This window comes from Pygocentrus nattereri, chromosome 13 (assembly GCF_015220715.1).
Source record: "Pygocentrus nattereri isolate fPygNat1 chromosome 13, fPygNat1.pri, whole genome shotgun sequence".
Classification (NCBI taxonomy): Eukaryota; Metazoa; Chordata; class Actinopteri; order Characiformes; family Serrasalmidae; genus Pygocentrus; species Pygocentrus nattereri.
This window is the reverse complement of record NC_051223.1, coordinates 28,608,746-28,628,263: the sequence shown is the minus strand read 5'-3', so window position 1 is coordinate 28,628,263 and position 19,518 is coordinate 28,608,746. Positions and strand designations below refer to the sequence as shown.

At 39.4% G+C, this 19,518-nt stretch overlaps 1 protein-coding gene across 8 annotated transcripts in view; it reads left to right on the top strand.

The window, feature by feature from the left end:
• usp54b (ubiquitin specific peptidase 54b) overlaps nt 1–19,518 on the top strand; it is a 145,800-nt gene that overhangs the window by 106,811 nt on the left and 19,471 nt on the right. For 5 of the 8 annotated variants that reach the window (XM_037543929.1, XM_037543926.1, XM_037543930.1 and 2 more), the window contains 8 exons: nt 7,459–7,570; nt 9,825–9,971; nt 11,670–11,819; nt 11,921–12,092; nt 13,264–13,440; nt 14,563–15,175; nt 16,109–16,236; nt 17,244–17,402. In XM_037543929.1, the coding sequence (XP_037399826.1) occupies nt 7,459–7,570; nt 9,825–9,971; nt 11,670–11,819; nt 11,921–12,092; nt 13,264–13,440; nt 14,563–15,175; nt 16,109–16,236; nt 17,244–17,402 (1,658 nt within the window). The remainder of the gene's footprint in view (nt 1–7,458; nt 7,571–9,824; nt 9,972–11,669; nt 11,820–11,920; nt 12,093–13,263; nt 13,441–14,562; nt 15,176–16,108; nt 16,237–17,243; nt 17,403–19,518) is intronic. The other 3 variants (XM_037543931.1, XM_037543928.1, XM_037543927.1) reach the window with 2 other exon arrangements.

Genomic DNA, 19,518 nt, shown 5'->3' with positions numbered 1-19,518 from the left:
ATGCCACATGTGCAACAAGTCCAGTTGTGAAATTTCCTCGCTAGTAAATATTCCACAGTAAACTGTCAGTGGTATTGTAACAAAGTGCAAGTGATTGTGAACGACAGCAACTCAGCCACGAAGTGGCAGGCCACGTAAAATGACAGAGCGGGGTCAACAAATGCTGAGGCTCATAGTGCGCAGAGGTTGCCAACTTTCTGCAGAGTCAATCACTACAGACCTCCAAACTTCATGTGGCCTTGAGATGAGCAAAAACAGCATAGAGAGCTTCATGGAATGGGTTTCCAAGGCTGAGCAGCTGCATCCAAGCCTTATATCACTAAGCGCAATGCAAAGTGTCGAATGCAGTGGTGTAAAGCGCCGCCACTGAACAGTACTTGTCTGACTGCACTGTGTAAAGTTCGGTGGAGGGGGGATAATGGTGGGGGTTGTTTTTCAAGAGTTGGGCTCGGCTCCTTAGCTCCAGTGAAGGAACTCTTAATGCTTCAACAGACCAAGAGATTTTGGAGAATTTCATGCTCGCAACTTTGTGGGAACAGTTTGGGAATGGCCCCTTCCTGTTCCAACATGACTGCGCACCAGTGCGAAAAAAAAGGTCCATGAAGACACAGAGGAGCAAGTTTGGTGTGGAAGAACTTGACTGGCCTGCAAAGAATCCTGACCTCAACCTGATAGAACACCTTTGGGATGAATTAGAGAGACTGCAAGCCAGGCCTTCTCATCCAACATCAGTATCTGACCTCACAAATGCGCTTCTGGAAGAATGGTTAAAAATTCCCCTTAACACACTCCTAAACCTTCCCAGAATAGTTTAGCTGGTATAGCTGCAAAGAGTGGGCCGACATGATATTAAACCCTACGGATTAAGAATGGGACGTCACTCAAGTTCATATGCGTGTGAAGATAGACGAGCAAATACTTTTGGCAATATAGTGCATTTGAATGCACCATCCTGATTTTGTTTCAAATGTTCCATCCATCCATCCATTTTCTAAGCCGCTTCTCCATCAGGGTTGCGGGGGGGTGCTGGAGCCTATCCCAGCAGTCTTCGGGCGAAAGGCAGGATACACCCTGGACAGGTCGCCAGCCCATCGCAGGGCAATAGTGCAATAGCTGCAGTAGTGATAACATTTGAAAGCTGAAATCTAAATGGCTTATGCTGCATCCCAAAACATATACTAAATAGTGTTAGAAATAGTGCAGTACCATTAGATGTGCACTCATTAGAGTAGGAGGTGAAGTGTAGAAGTGTGTGATTTGGGACACTGAATTAGATCAGCCAGTGAGACATGTTCAACAATCTAGCAGCTCCTATGGCTGATTAAATCTTGATTATGTTGGTCATTGTCTGGTCAAAAAAATCCAAGGTAAAATTTAGTGATACATTCATATAAAGCAAATTTGCTAAAGGTATTTTGTGATTAAGGATGCTTTTATTGAGGTAAACTGGATGTCTTCAAAGTTTTTCTAAGACATTTGCAATATCTCTTAGCTGTACATACATGTTATGAGTCAAATGTTGGCTTCTCATTCTAAATTTCAGTACAGAGCTACACTATATTGACAAAAGTATTCACTCACCCATCCAAATCATTGAATTCAGGTGTTCCAATCACTTCCATGGCCACAGTTGTATAAAAGCAAACACCTAGGCATGCAGACTGATTCTACAAACATTTATGAAAGAATGGGTCGCTGTCAGGAGCTCAGTGAATTCCAGTGTTGTACTGTGATAGGATGTTCAGTCATGAAATTTCCTCACTACTAAATATTCCACAGTCAACTGTCAGTGGTATTATAACAAAGTGGAAGAAATTGGGAATGAAAGCAACTCAGCCACAAAGTTGTAGGCCACATAAAATGACAGATCAGTGGATGCTGAGGCGCATAGTGCACAGAGGTCGCCAACTTTCTTCTGCAGAGTCAATCACTACAGACCTCCAAACTTCATGTGGCCTTCAGATTCAAGAACAGTGCGTAGAGAGCTTCATGGAATGAGTTTCCATGGCCGAGCAGCTGCATCCAAGCCTTACATCACCAAGTGCAAGGCAAAGTGAATGCAGTGGTGTAAATTGCCACCACTGGACTGTTCTCTGTTCTCCGGACTGACGAATCACGCATCTCCATCTGGCAATCTGATGGATGAGTCTGGGCCAAGTGTAAAGTTGGTGGAGGGGAGGGGTTATGGTGTGGGTTTGTTTTTCAGGAGTTATGCTCGGCCTCTTAGTACCAGTGAAAGGAATTCTTAATGCTTCAGCAGACCAAGAGATTTTGGACAATTTCATGCTCCCAACTTTGTGGGATGAGTTTGGGGATGGCCCCTTCCTGTTCCAACATGACTGTGCACCAGTGCACAAAGCGAGGTCCATAAAGACATGGATGAGTGGTGTGGAAGAACTTCACTGGCCTGCACAGTCCTGACCTCAACCTGATAGAACATCTTCTCACTCAATTTCGTATCCATGTGAAGGCAGATGAGCAAATGCTGTTGGCAATATAGTGTATGAACATTGATGAATTCCAGCTAATAAAAGAATCAGATGTCATGACGTGTCACCACTAAAATGTTCAAAATACAGTTAATAAAAATACCAAATACCAAAAAAGCAGTACCACAGGATCCATGATCTGATATTGTTCATGTGAAGCCTCATGTGTAAATACTGTTCTGTAAATTACATGGAGGAGATGCTGCTTAAGAATCACATTTTAGCAGTGCAGCTAATGCATGCTAGAAGACCTTGCTCTGGGCACACATTGGAGATGGGAACTTCTGAAAGGGTTAAAGTGCAGGTTATTCAGTTATTAATCTTGAAACTTATTATGTAGCAACTACCATAAAGCTGATATGCAAGTTATGCAGTTGTGAGCGTGAAGAATGAAATCTGGGCGTACATACAGTGATCCCAAGAAAGTATTTGGACATTTTTCCATGTAACCACTGGTAAATTTTTCTATTTAACCATTATTAACTTTATTAAAGTTCAGTAGGTTTCTTCATAAAATGTTTAACAACAAAAAAAAATATTAACATACTTTTAGCTTATGCCTATTGATAGGATCATGAACTCAGTACTGTACAGAGGCACTCAGTACTGTACTACAGAGGTCCGCAAAGAAATGTGATTGTATATTGTTCAGAAACACACCAGCTGTCTTCTAAAAATAAATATTGCTTTTTGACCTTTTGTTTCCCAACGCAATTAACCTAATGCATTTTCAAGTATGGTACCAATGTCTAAATACTTTTTGGGGACACTTTATATAAAGTGAATGAAAATAAAAGCATTAGACATGTTCACACAAATGAAAATCAAGGACATGTAGAGAAAATTGCAGTTGAATAACTAAATATTTTGCTGTTCAATAACTAAATACTAAATATGATTTCATATGCCATATGCACTGTGGAAGAATGAAATTTCAGCTTTTATACTGATGAGGCTGTTAAAACATGATGGCCCAAATTTGGAGAAGTGCTGAGTGAGGTAGGAAGCAGTGAAACGGTGAACATTATTTGTCACACTCACTCATGGAGCTTAAATCAGTTGCAATTGCCACCACATTTCACACAGTGAAAGATACAAACTGCCTATTTTGCCCCCTCAAATGGTTTTCTCAGGCCTCTCAAATGGTGGAGCTATTAAAGCAAATTACAATGCACATGCGGAGCAGTGAGGACACCAGGATGGATCAGCCATTTTTCATTTTGCGTCACACGATTCATAAATAATTCCTGATTGCCCCTGTGTTTCACCCTGTGAATGCTCATAATCCCCAGATTGCGCTCCAGAGCGTGTCCATTTTAGCATCTGGAGTTATAGATAGGAATGGAATTGGGAGGTGACCTGAAATTATGCGACCATACTTGATGTTAGACAACATTTTCCTTGAGATGGAATCTGAAATTAATTATATGCAACATTAAATCTTATATATCAAAAAAATAATAGTTTGAATATAATTTAATAATACCATGTTTCTGTTCAGTCTTATTTTAGTAAAACGGAAATAAATCCCATTTCATTCAGTGTAAAGAAGGGGTGAATTTTGGCGAATTCTTTTGACTGATAAGATACATTATTACTAACCGACACCTAAAATCACAGACATGACTCATGAAAACATCAAACACAGCACAGCACTTTACAAACCCAAATCCAGAAAAAATTAGGACAGTAAATAAAAAAATAATAATAAAAAACTTTATTTGGACAAAAACAGTACATCGACAAGATACACAACATTTTATCTCATCAGCTTTGCTGCTTTTTGCAAATATATGCTCATTCTGAAGCCTGCAACACATTCCAAAAAGGTTGGGACAGGAGCAAATTAAGACTTTCAAAACTTTAGTCTTTAGTCTTTAGTCTCTGTCTTTAAATGCTGTTAAAAGGAAAGGTGATGTAACACAGTGCTAAACATGCTCTCATCCAAACCTGTGTTGCAGACATTTGGAATGAGTGCATATTTACAAAAAAGACAATGATGTTTAATAGGTAAAACATCAAATGCTGTTTTCATATTGTTTTGAGTTAGCATTAGCATTTCACATGATGTCGTAACTTACTATAACAGTAACATAATCTATTTTCTTACATGTACCACATAATAGCCCAAACAAAGCCAGATTGAAGATTATATGCATAGTTTAAGCAGCAGTCAACATTAAGTCGGCATCTCACAGCTTTTAGCCATTTTCATGAGACTAACTACATGGGCTGTTATCTAACAAACACATTTGCATGCTGTAAGGCTACAATCAACACAAGCAGCAAGATTCACTTGTAGCCTACCTTAGCAGTGTGTCATGTGGCTAAATATCCTATTCATTTTTGTTGAAAAATACCAACATATTCACATGAGCAAGGGTCAGTGTTCAACTCGAAGTTGAACGAAGTTGGGGTCGACTCTTGGCTAGTGATTCTGAGAGTTGAAAAGCAAAGATTTTAATCATATCTCTGTGATCTGTAGCTGCTCAAAAACTGTAAACTGCATTTAGGATGGTTTAATCTTTTCTATATCCCTTTATCAACTTCAGAAAACTTGTTGTGTGTTGTTAATTAGAGCTACCAGAACCAATTACATTCTTGCATCCTCATGTTTACATCTTTTCAAATCTCAGTTGCTTATCTGAACTTTTTAAGATGAAAGCATTGGTCAAACAATAATGTATTTGTTGGCTAATGTTTTATAAGTTAATTTTTAAAAATCACTCATGTCAGAGGTCCTGTGATTTAGGCAAAATTGATGGTAATCAATAGTTTTCTTAAAGACAACACAGTTCAATTTCAACATATGTTGTGTTTTGCATGCCAAAGAACCTCCTTGGCTTAATCTTCTAGATGCAAAGCACCTAAAGGGTGCTGTTAGCAGTCTAGCATTTGATACTTCATAGGAGTAGTGCTTCAAATCATTGACACTGTGTGTCCTTGTTTCAGTAAATGCTTCCATGACAATTTATTTTTAGTGGTTGTATTGACTGAAGATTTCAGTGTTGGTCTATATTATGACTGATTAGGACATTTTACTCAACAGAAAGACAGTATATCAGTATATTATCTGATTGTCAGGGTTAATTCGTAATTCTCCTGTAAGTGCCACCACAATAGGTAATTTAGGACAGAGGCAGTGGTGTTTGACCTGTCTGAGTAACTGGAGCCAGCACAAACATTCATCTGTATGTGTGTGTGTGTGCAGATGTTGTTGAGCCTTTAGGGGCCTGTCTCGGCACATTTACCCCTCTCATCAGGACATGCTGACAGCCGGGCCAGTACCGGAGATATGCTTCTAAAATGTTGAGAAATGCTACCTTGCAATGCTTAGAGAAACATTGGCCACTAAAAAGCAGTGATTTCAGCAAAGGCCTGCAGCTTCTATCCTACTGCAGGTAATGTGGAGATGGATTATAGATGAAGCATGGCCTCTCATGCCTTTCAGGGAATACTAATCTGCTGAGAACAAATACAGACATGAAGTTAAATCTGACACATTTATTAGATCCATTTAAACCGACTTTATTCAGTTCTTCTTGGTGGGCATTCCAGCTCTGACAATATGATCAGGAAGATTTATTCAGTAGTAATTGGTGCTGTCCTATCATTGGAGAAAACAGCTGTGCTGTGATCAATAAAAGCTATAAAATATTTGAAATGAGCATTCCTTTATTATATTCTCATACACTAATAATTAAGTATTAATATTATAAATTATGCTCATGAGAACCTTTACAATGTCTAGTTATTAGTATAGACATGTCACTGTCACCTAAAGACCATGCTATCCTGATTTGTTTGACTGAAGCATTTGGAGTGGTAATCTCAATCTCCTGACTTGAACATCTTTGAAAACCTATGGGTAGATTGATCGTAAAATTGTGTTTTAGATCTTAAAATTGTGTTTTCAAGATGACCCAAGAGTATTGCAGAACACAAAGCTTTCTGCTAAGAAGAACAGGTAAAATTTCCTAAAACAAGAACAGAAAGACTCACAAAAAGCCTTTTTAAGCATTTTATATCTAACAAAGGGGTGTGGGTTAGAAGGGTTTCCAAACTTTCGAACATGCACATTTTTTAATATGCTTTGATAATTGTGCACAAACATTTGCACAAAAATGGTATTAAAAAAAGTTGTGGTGCAAAGCACGCCACCACTGGACTATGAAGCAGTGGATATGCATTCTGTAGAGTGAAGAATCATACTTCTCAACCTGGCTGTCTGATGGACGATTCTGGATTTGGCAAATTCCAGGAGAACGTTACCTGCCTGACTGCATTGCCAACTGTAAAGTTTGGTGGAGGAGGAATAATGCTATGGGGTTGTTTTTCAGGCCTAGGCCTCTTAGTTCCAGTAAAGGGAAATCTTCAATCTTTGACAATTGTAGTCTTTCAAATTTGTCGGAACAGTTTGGGGAAGACCCTTTTCTGTTACAGCATGACTGAGCCCAAGTGCATAAAGCAAGGTCCATAAAGGCAAAGGAGTTTGGTGTGCAGGAATTTGACTGGCCTGCACAGAGTCTTGACCTCAACCCCACTGAACACCTTTAGGATGAACTAGAACAGAGATTGTGAACCAGGCTCGCTCGTCCAACATCAGTGTCTGACCTCACAAATGCTCTTCTGGATAAATGGGCAAATATTCTCACAGACACACTCCAAAATCTGTAGAAATCCTCCCAGAAGAGTGGAAACTGTTATAGTTGCAAAGTAGGGACCAACTTCATATTAATACCTATGAATTTAGAATGGGGTGTTATAAAAGCTTTTGTAGGTGTAATGTGTAGGTGTCCCGGTATTTTTGTCCATATAGTGTATGTTGTTTGACTAGTGGTGCCCAAAACTTTGCAACTTTTTACAACTTTTGAAGGGATAAAGTGTGTGCAGGAGCGAAAAAGTGTGATTAGAAGTGTTCATTAGTGCTGCTGGTACTTGAGGACACGTGTGTGTCTCTGTTCCTCTGCTGCAGTAACCAGGCCGTGCGGATGCTGGAGTGCAGGGAGAAGCCCACACCGGACATGTTTGGGGAGCTTCTCCGCAATGCCAGCACTATGGGAGACCTGCGCAACTGCCCGGTGAGCATGCGCGCGCACACACACACACACACACACACACACACACACACACACACACACACACACACACACACACACACACACACAATCTCTTACACAAGCAATTGCTTCACCCTTCATGCCTCTTACTGGAGGCATAAAGGTTCTTTTTTGCTAGCGTTCAGAGAAGTAGCTGGCTGTGGAAACTGCCCAGTCCTGCTGACCAGCTCATTGTCCACATTGCTCTCCGCTCCACATGATGCTGCTAGCTTCAGACAAACACAGTATGAAAAAAGGGCATTTTCCTGCTGTCAGTGTTATTCTACAATTTCTCTCAATGCTAATCTCTGCTGGATTAATATAGATTCTGAGATTAAATTCAGTTCATATTCAGTGATAATTAATTATAATCAGTAACTGCTCAAATTGGTGTCCTGAATTGATCCCTTGTGTAACTGAAATGAAAACAAGCAGAGCTCTATAGCAGTGCCAAGGAGAAGCCGAAGCCAGAGTTTAGCTCTGTTTCTGTGGATCGCTGGCACTCTGCATGACATAACTCAGGAACTCACGTCTAGGCTGCTGGGTAATGGGACACTGGATGTTTGTCCCTTGAAATGGACATTAAGAACAAGTTACTCATTTTTTGGATATTTAACAGAGAGCCACACAAAAGCCTCAAACACCTAAACATAGTATCAAATCTTTTTGGGAGACTTACTTTCAGTTTTCAAAGATTTCATCTTTGAGAGAGAAGAGAAAATCAAACGGCACTCTTGCTTTACATCAGAAAAAAAAACAGGTTTTTCTATTCATCCTTCTACTGTGAGAAGACATTTCTGGTGATCTACTAGGTACCATTTCGTCTGTTATCTTTTAACATATATTTTTTAACTTTGGAGTTTTTTTAGTTATCTTCCTTAGACTTACTCTGTCTTTATTCAAGTGGATTATTTCATAGCTAATCACACATAAATATCTCCAGAGGAAATGAATAACTGCCCTGCGATGGACTGGCGACCTGTGCAGGGTGTATCCTGCCTTCCGCCTGAAGACTGCTGGGATAGGCTCCAGCACCCCCCCAGCGACCCTGAAGGAGAAGCGGCTTAGAAGATGGATGGATGGATGGATGGATGGATGGATGGATGGATGGATGGATGGAAATGAATAACTTTCATTTTCACTGACTGAAAATTTAAAAAAATGAAAGTCGTCTCCGTCTGCAGTACTATACTCTGAGTATTTTCAGTGGATAATACTCTTACTTCAATGTACTTAAGTATATTTGGAAGGTATTTTACTTTGTACCTAGTCTCATTAGTCCCACATTCACAATACTAGTTACCAATAAAGCACTTTCATTCTGTCCAGTTGGTGTTCAGCCCCTGGACTGCTTTGCTATTGCTACTTGTTTTACTGTTAAGCTTTATTATTAGTTTATTTTAAACTCAACAGAGGAAGAGAGGAATCGCCTCTCAAGAGCAAACTCAAGAGAGGAATCGCCTTTCTTACAAGTGTAAAATAAATAAGTGGTAGTATAAAGATAGCAGTCACTATACCAATGAAACCTTTTCCTGTAACTGTACAGCCACGCCAATTACCATTTCTGAATGCTCTTTTCTGTGTTTTTAAGTGTGTATGCTAATAGATGCTTCAGGTGTACTATGAGTTTACACTGAATTTTTTTTTTTTAACCTGGTTCTTTTTAAGTAGGCTACTTTACTAAGTGATATAGTGTCCTAATGAAAAGAAAAAAAAAATACTTGAGGATGGTTTTAGGCTATGCTACCCTCTTATGAGGAGAGAAGCAGTAAGAGAGAGAGAGAGAGAGAGAGAGAGAGAGAGAGAGAGAGAGAGATGCTCTGTGGCTGAGTTTTGAGAACAGCGCTCTTTGTCTAATCCCTTCCTGCTCGGTTCTGGTGCCAGCCTGCTGCCTTTGCTCTCTCTCCAGTGCACAAAAGCAGTGTTTGGGGTGGGCAGAGGTCAGGCTGGCAGTGGCACTGACCGCCAGGGTTTTCTCCTCCTGTTTCCGCACTGCCATTGCCAAGATGCTCGGTGGTGGGTGATGACTCAAAGAAAGCTGCGAGAACATTGGGTGCTGAACATAAGGCATTGCTGGAGCACACAAGCCCTTTCTAAAGACTTTTTTTCTCTTTCAAGCACATATGCATATTGGCAGAGTTGACCTATACCGTCTCACTGGTAGAGAACACACACACACACACACACACACACACACACACACACAGACACTGAATGACTCCTCTGTGCTTTTCAGAGTAACTGTGGAGAAATGTTGCGAATCCGCCGGGTTCTGATGAATTCTCCTGAAATCATCAGCATTGGCCTGGTTTGGGACTCGGACCACTCGGACCTGGCCGAGGACGTCATCCATAGTCTGGGCACCTGTTTGCGTCTGGGGGATGTAAGACACACACACACACATCTACGTATATAAATGATCCTCTGTTCTCTCTGAAAAGCATGTGTACTTAGTAATCATGAGCCTCTATGACATTTTTACCTTGCATGTACAATACCTATCAAAAATTTTTGGGACACCAAGCTTTTCAAAAGATTCTTAATGCAAAGTAACATGTTTTCGAAGTTAGTTTTAAATAACACATTTAAATAACACATTTATATTCAGTTCAATTTAAATTTGTTTGTAAAGCACTTTACATAATGGGTGTTGTTATAAAGCAGCTTTATAGAAATCCAGGTTAGAGCCTCAAGTGATTATGCCGAGGGTGACAGTGGCAAGGAAATACTCCCTAAGAGCTCCCTAAGATCATGATGACATTTTTATGTGAATATGTAAACAACTCAGTATAGGGTGTACAATGTCTTTTGAACAAAGATTGAACAGTTCTAGTTAGTCAGTATAAGCATGAATCTCTAAAGACTAATCAGGTTTATTTTGAGGAAAATGAAATTTTGCAGGTATGTAGAAGGTCTGAGTGATAAGGGAGCTTATAATAATGAATTTTCATTATAAAAAGTCAAATTGCTTCACTTATGGGCTGCTTTAGGGGTCTTGTCACTAAAACTTAAGCAGCTTGAAGTGAACAGACAAAAAGTGTAGAGTTGTAGGCCATTTCAGTACCCCAAAGCAGCCTATATTCAATATATAGCCAAAGCAGTTTATATTCAAAATAATCTAATTTAATAATTTCTTCCATTTTCAATAAAATAGTTTTTTGTGTTTTTCTTCAGCCATTACATTGGCCGCTTAATATGCTTTCACGTGTGACTATGGGTGTGACACAGTCAGTTAAAGCACTACGTATCAGCAAACTTGTTGGTTGCCACTCAGCTCATTTGCATAAAGTTAATCCAAAATGAGAGCAGAGAAGTCAGCTGTGTGATGTGTCAGTTATATGTGTATATTGCTGTCTCTCGCCACATTATAAAACATTGACATATTCTGCCTGATGTAAATTATCTGAAAAATTTGAGTGAAAAATGGGCAAATTATTGTGCTGTGCCTATCACAGTTTACTCCATGTATATTCTGCTTGAAATTTCACCACACAAAAGTCAATTTACACATGAAATAGTTCTATGTAAATTTGATGGTATAGAAACATTGGTTTTACTAAAGGACCCTTCAAGAACCGTATTTTAAAATGTGTAGTATGATGAGCATTTCCCAAACTATAATTAAATATCTATTGCATGTTGACTGGTATTTTTCGTAGTTAACTGAAAGCTATCAATGAGAAAAATTCAAAAGATGTCAAGATGTCCCCAAACTTTTGATGAACAGCGTCTGAAAGTCCTAGAGTATACTCATTGCTGCAGTGCACCTTGCCACTTCAGGTGTGCTCTACAAGGACCCTGCTTGGAAGATTACATTTTATAAACATTTAGCCTCAGTCATGTGACTTTTATGGATGTATTGCTATGTGGAGTGTATTCATTAAACTGTCACTGTGATCGTATAAGTCAGGACGCCCTCCACCAGTGCTGATGAGTCAGTATATTCCCTGATGATTTAGTCTCACACTGCAGTACAGTGTGGGCGGCTCCATACGTCTTAGTGGTAAACTGTCCGCTTATGTCATAGACTATTCGATTGGCTCTTACTGCCAAACCTCTCTCGCTTTTCCCCGCCCCCCAGCTGTTCTACAGAGTGACAGACGACCGGGCCAAGCAATCAGAGCTCTACCTGGTGGGCATGGTGTGTTACTACGGAAAACATTACTCCACCTTCTTCTTCCAAACCAAGATACGCAAGTGGATGTACTTCGATGACGCACACGTCAAAGAGGTGATGGCAGACACTGTGCATTAAGCGGCATTCATTCTTCTGTGGTAGAGAAGGTAATTGATGTGTTTTCAATGCTCTGTGTGTTTGTTTACTCTTGATAGATTGGACCCAAGTGGAAGGACGTGGTGTCACGCTGTATAAAGGGCCATTACCAGCCGCTGCTGCTACTCTATGCTGACCCCCGGGGGACACCTGTGTCATCGCAGGATGTGCCCTCAGCTCAGCTGGACCTGCACCACTGCAGCAAGGCGGGCTACGACAGTGAGGACTCTGGTATGAGAAAGATTTTGTGGGGGGCACAGGAAAAAGAGGGGAACTGAGTGAATGAGATAGAGTTAGCGAACGACAACAGAGAACAGATCTGATTTATTTTGAATTTTTAGGGGTTTGGCTGCCTGATTTATATTGCAATGCTTTTCTTTCTTGGACATGTTTTACAGAACATTGGGAAAAAATATATCGAAACTAAATAAATGGGGTTTTTGCAAATGCTCTGTAAAGCTTGTTCATCCTCACAATGAACACTGTGACACTGTGAGTGGAGCATATAGCATTAGATTTTCTCAAATTCTCACAGATAGCTTGAAGTAAAAGGTACTCTAAATGTGACAATAGTGCCTGTCAGCATTATGTAACAATAACAATAACAAGATGCAAGCTATTTCTAGCAGGTTTTGCTAGTACATTACCACAAGACCAATTTTAAAGGCTGTTACATGCCAAACTTGAAACAATTGATGGGAAAAGGCATTATGAATTTGGATTTTTCTGCATAAAAACTATATGCACCAGACTAAAAGCATTTTTTTTCTTTAATTTCACCCTGTTTTTATGCAATGGTAAAAAGAAAAAAACAGCAAAACAACTTATTTGCTTTAGCTAGGCAAAGAGTTTCTCCCCTTTTTTGGGAGCTAAAACCTTGAGAGCTTTTGCATACAGCTTGTATGTCTGTAGCATAGTTGCAGAGACACATCTTGGATGTTGCCATGCCAACACCAGGAACAACATCGACAGTTTGAGTGAGTTCATGTTGCCTGCGAAAGTAAATCGAACAGTCGGTGCAAGATATCATCAGTTATCCGCATGTTCAAATGAATTTATTGACATGAAAATAAATTGCACAAATAAATCATGCTCAGTATGTAAAGGCCTTAAGAGTTAGATAGATAGATATTTTGTTGATGCTGAAGGAAATTAGTAATTGTTATTACTAAGAGAGCTCCTGGTTCAGCCAATTATTGAATACAGATTTGCAATGGATTTAAATCATATCTCATTTGTGATCAGATTTTGTAATACATCCCTAGATAAAATTAACCCAGGTTGAATAGTGCTTGAGTATAAAAATAGAGAAGGAACTTTCTGAAACAGCTGTTTTAAACTCTGTCAGTTTCAATGTGACTGTGTCCATGGCTGAATGCTATTGTGGTTGCTGTGCCTTCAGGGAGGGAGCCGTCTATCTCCAGTGACACACGCACAGATTCTTCCACAGACAGTTACAGTTACAAGCACTCACGCTCGCACCATGAATCTATGGCCTCCCACTTCTCCTCCGACTCTCAGGGAACTGTGGTGTGTAATCAGGACAGCAGCGGCTCTCAGAACAGCATGGACTCTGCAGGTATCGCTATGAGCCTCCACCCACACACACACAAGCTAAATATGAATTGGTATTATAGATGTTTTATTCAATATTGAAAGTTCTTTTGGAACAGTAAGAAGTTATTAAAGATTATTATAGTTGGTTTTGTCAAGTTTTCTGTCTCAGGATTTGATTACTTTTCAAATATGTGGAATTCTGACTGTTAGTTTCATTCTTGATGTTTTACAGCTTTCCCACTGCAGTTTTGTATTTAATTCTGGACACTTCTAAAATGTCTTCATTGGTTCTGAGTCCTATGACTTATTTGCGTTACTAGTGCCAAAAGTAACATGTTAATAAAACCTTTACGTGATGAATTATTAACGGCAGTAATTATTAACAACACTAAGCCCAGCTGATGGTGTGTATGCTATGATGCTACATGGCAATACATCTTTTAAATGGCAAGTTCCATTATGGCTCTCTTAATAAAACCAAAGTTTTTTCCAGCTACTGCCGTGGTGACCACCATTCCATTTATCACCACAGAACATCAAGTCTGAAGTATCATTTACAAACAAAACACACTGCTGATGTGGCAAAATCATCAGTATTAGCAATTCAGCAGGGTACACTGGACAGTGCTTATGGGAACAAAAGCATCAGCAAAGTGGAAGACTCCACTTCCCCTTGAAACAAGGTTAAATGTTGCAGTGTGAGAGCAAGAGGCTGCTATGTCCGATTATGCTAATTGTCAGAGAAGAAGATTGGAAACTAAATTTACCTTATTTTAATTTTCATTCTCCATTCATGTGAGTGTTCAGTTCATGTGAATCCAGCATTCTCATGATAATAATAATGTTCTTAAATTACTGAAAGTAATAAATGCATTCTGATGAAGTTTATTCTGCACACTCATATGTCTGTAACAAAATGCTCTGGTTTTAACAGGAAAAATCTTTCCTCAGGGTCAGTTTTGAGCAAATAAAACTATGATTAATTGCAATTAATTACACAAAAGAACATAATCACACAAGTATTTTAATCCTTAATTAGAATTTAATTAGAAATTGTTTTTATGTCACTGAAAATAGTATTTCTGAGTATCTTTTTTCTGAGAAAAAGGAAACAAATAAAAATATGCTGATGCAATTTGTTTAGGCGAGGTCCTGAAAGAGCAGTCCACACCTACGTCCACACCGAGGCCCTCCTCCACAGGCCGGCTACAGGACTATAAGGAGACAGTGAGCATCATGATCCACAGCCGCCCGCTCTCCTCGTCCTCTAGCTCGGGGGTGGGGGGGTCTGAGGCTGGAGCACGGGCCAGAGACTGGGAGGATGAGAGCACCAGCAGCGAGTCAAAGTCTAGCTCCAGCGGGGGGCGCTACCGGCCATCTTGGAGGCCCAGGAGAGAAGCCTTGAACATTGACAGCATCTTCAGCAGGGACAGGCCACGGCCAGGAGGCTACAGCTCTTTGGGTGCCTCCCCGCTGCCAGAGGACGCAGCAGCACAGACCCACGGGGAGGCTGTGTCAGGGCCAGGAGCAGAGGATCCCACAGCAGGGCAGGCGGGGAATGGGACAGATGGGGCAGGGGACAGGTTTAATCTGGGAGTGGGGCGTCTGGCTGCCCCGCCTGCTCTGAGAGGTGCGGAGCAGCAGCCACGGCTGATTCAGAGGATGGAGAGTGGCTATGAGAGCAGCGAGAGAAACAGCAACAGCCCCATTAGTATGGACATGCCTCTCAATGACAACCCCAGCACGAGTGCAACCAGGTACCATCCCGCTGCTCTTTACTGCTTACCTTTAGGTTAATGGACATCTCTTTACTTCTAGTGTTTGTTAGCAAAAAAAACTCATTCTCCAACTCATTCCTTTTCCATATAACAGCCTAGTGTTATGCACAATACAGAGACGTCAGTCATAACAGAGATCATTTTCATATGTGGGTTTAAAAGTCACTTCAACCAAAACAGCCTGCTTAATTTTGATGCTTTTATAAAAATGAATTATAGCTGTTTTTGGTACATTAAACTACATAAGTGTAATCAGTGCAATTACAGGAAATAAAAGGCAAGAAACCTATAGAATACATCCTCTTTAATAGGATAAAATGGTATCCATTGAGTTTCAAATGTTCCTAGATCTACTTTTACCAGTGAGCTGACTCTAGCTGCTGCTCAACCACTGCAATTCACACCCCTCACATTCATGAATAACTAAAATAATTCACAGATAATTATCAAGTGCCTTGGATCTGGTTATAGTTCACAGCTCTCTCTGTTAGGTTCTCTCTCTTCCAGCTGCTATAATTGGGTAGTTTGAGAAATTTGTATTCTATTTATTGTGTGCTGTTCATTTTGTGCAGAAAGAAAGAAATGAAAACAATTATTTAATGAAATTCCTACTGAGCCAATATGTCCATAAGTGTTTGACAACTGAGGACACCAATATAGATAACCTTGAACCTTCACATTCAACCTATATTAACCTTCTTAGTCTTTGCTGTGTTAGTACTGCAAACCAATACATACTTGCCTCATTTATATGTTCAACATTCCTAAACCCCAAACCTTTGACTTCAGTGCTCCTGAGTGTATAGAGACTGTATGAGTGCCTTTACATATACTGAAAGTATTAAATGTAGTGTTATTATCCTGTAGTATTAATTAATTCTGACCCTGACCACCTTCTCATTCTGTTCTCAGGGAGGCGAGCGGTAAGAGGGCCCTGACTTCAGGGCCATCATGGCGCACAGTGCCAAAGTCCAAGAGCAGTAGTGCCATCTTGCAGGAACTACGATCCCCTACATGGAGCAGAAGCCCCACCGGCCTGGGTGAGCTTCAGCAACTACCAGCTTGCACTACCTTCTCAAGCTGCTCCTACCAGACTAGAAATGTAGAATATGCACATTTTTAATACAAATGTGGAAACAAGCAGCTCATTTTGAAAATGTCAAAAACAATTTATGATTATATCATTTGCCAACAAGTAATACAACACAAAATGTTTGCTTACATACTTTAAGCAAGTGCATTTTGCTAAATATTCCATTGACTTGCAGTGCTGCATGCTTTCTAGCATTGACTGATGTAATGACAGCCTTTAATGCAAACCACATATTGTTTAGTAACTCAACACATTTTGGTAGTTTTTAATATTAATTGCACCTCTCATTTTGAAAGTAGTAAGTAATATGCATAGTAATAGCTCCCTCCATGTGAAGGAACTACCATGTGGAGGAGCTGTTACATGTGTACGAGTGAGGGTGTGAGTTTCAAAGTCCTGCCTATGTGCTTTACATCTAAAAAATGAAGTATTTTCCATTATTATAGTGAATGCTCTCTGGAATTCAAGTGTAGATGCACCATTAATTATTATATTTTCATAATTACATATACATATTATATATTCATAATGACAACTTTTTCAAACTCAAGACACTTAAGCTGTATGCAATATGCTTAGACAGTGGAGAAATTGGTTGCATCCAATAATTCCACATGATGATCCATTGTTTTAACAGTAAAAGCAAATACAAAAGTGAATTAAATGTACCCTGTTATTTAATATTAATATAATATTTGCCAAGCTGTTTAAAATTAAATTAGTATTCTCTAATTGACCTCTCCTTCTCATCACATCTAAATCACCTCTGAAACATTGTCATTAGCTTAACTGTCATCACTGTCATTGCCAATATCTTGTTCCATTGCCCTGTCACACAAGCCTACTATAATATTCTGCTTTATCTCTTGAAAGCAACATTTTTTACGAAGGTAGTGTTAGTTCCAAACTCTTGTCCTGCAGTGTATTCATTCGTATGCACGTGCATGTGTGCAGGAGAGGGCCGCAGTGAATTGGACGAGCTGCAGGAGGAGGTGGCTCGCAGAGCGAGGCAGCAGGAGCTCCAGAGGAAGAAGGAGAAGGAGAGAGAGGCAGCCATGGGCTTTAACCCCAAACCCAGCAAGTTCATGGACCTGGATGAACTTCAGCACCAGGGTAAATACCACACATGTCCTACAGAGACATGGAATGCGGGAGTGACTGAAGCCAGAAAAGATATCTCGCTTTCGGCTATAGTCGGACTTAGATTTAATTTAATGTGATTTTTTGACTGTAAACTAATTATTCAAAATCAAGTATATTGTTATTCCTACTGTATACAACTATATTCCTATAATATACAGTACAGTACTATACTAACTTATAGGGTAAATGATTAAACAGCAGTGCAAAACTAGGCAATCTAGTTCCGAAAGTGAGAAGGGAACGTCTGGACCTGCCTGTCTGGACAAACAAATTAAAGACTAGATGAATGTCAGAAGCATTTTAATGTGTTTTTTTTCCTATTTCCTCCCTTTCCCATAGTTTTGGTAACTGGGTTAGATTGTATTTAGTGCTCTCTGGAGGGACAGTGCACCTACTGGGAGGAAAAGAGAGACTAAGAGAGACATAGAAAGAGAAGGGAGGGGGAGTAAATAAAAGACGGAGAGCAGCAGTGGGCCATGTTGCCTGCTGCAGACCTAAATTGACTCATGGTACAGAAGTGTATATGTTCCACCTGGTCTTGCTCCAAATGCTCCTCTATGTGCTTTGCATGTGTGACTAGTCTAATTGGAGACGACGAAAGGATCATCAAGAGACAAAGCGATTCTTTTAATACAGTAATCGGTTAATAACAAAACATGCTAATATGGCTAACAATAAATCCAAAGTAGTAAGCACAAGTTAGCTCATTGTCATTTGCATCAGGCTAATTGACAAGTTCTGTCTCTCTTAGTTACTGTTGCCATGTCAATCAAACTTCCAATACAGGTTATCTGGCAGCAACCGCATCACTTGTGCTAACAGACTAAAAGTCCAGTAGTTAAAAAAAAAATTAGAAGCACACAAGAGTACATCTAAAATATTTTTCATTCACAATTAAACTGGCTTTACAAAATGTTCAGTGCAGGCACACGTTTGAGAACTGATACAATATGAATGTTGGCTAATTTAAAGTGTAAAATAGATTCCGGAAAGTTCAGGTTAATTAAACCAGGATATTTTTTTGCCAGTCTTTGTTGAAACAATAGAGTTAGAAATAGAAATAGTGTTTAAGAATGTTTAAGAATAAAAAGATGTTAGTGATGGTAGCTACTTCTTCATGTGAGCTAATGCTAAAGCTAAATGTTCAGTGCTGAGGAAAACTGGTCATCTTTCACACAAAGTCTTTTAACGAAATAATACAAACAGTGGTGTTTGTATGAGTGCATTATTCTGTTGAATCTGATGGATTTATGAAGCTGTCAGCAGCTAAGTTATAAACCAATCCTGTTTCTGTAACTTTAGACATCGTATTAAATTTTAGCATTAAACATTTAGCTTATCTTGTAAATATACCTGTCAATAGCCTTGAGCTGTGAGATTGGTCTTCCACACATATTAAACCAAAATCTTTTCAGGTTCAGGAATAAGATAAAAACAGTGCCATCCTCCTCTCATAACCAGATAACATGTGTCAGGCATTACAAGTTCCTCAGCAATGTCTTTGTTACCACTTCTTAGTATAATCTTATAGTATAATCTATTAATTCTAGTGGTATAGTAGTAGTAGAGCTGGGTGACATGGCATGTTATCACGATAAACAAAAGTCATATCGTTTGATAATGATACATAATGCCACCAAGGCTGTCGCTGGAATGTGGAAGTGTGAGAATGGTGTATTATATAGATAATTTATCAAACCTTATTGGTCTATCAAGGAAAAGTTATATCACGATAATTATCATTATCGTTTTATCTACTAGCCGAAGTAGTAGTAGTAATTAATAGTTCCGGTAGTAATAAATAGTAATAAGTAATTAATAATTACTAATCATAATTATCAAGAATAGTATAATCTAGTAATTCTAATTTACGGCTGCCGTTGTTCTCTTTCAGAGTTTGGTAATTGTCGGGTTAATTTTGATGCAGGAAGCATCGTTTAGAGACGACTGTAATTGGCTGAGAGTTTGGCAGTGTTAATCATAATTTTGTGAATTAGCAACTGGTAGCCATTTGCTTTGATTAATTTTTAGCAGCTTCGCCATTTTTGGACTGAACTATTCCTTAAATAATTTTAATAAAGTACCT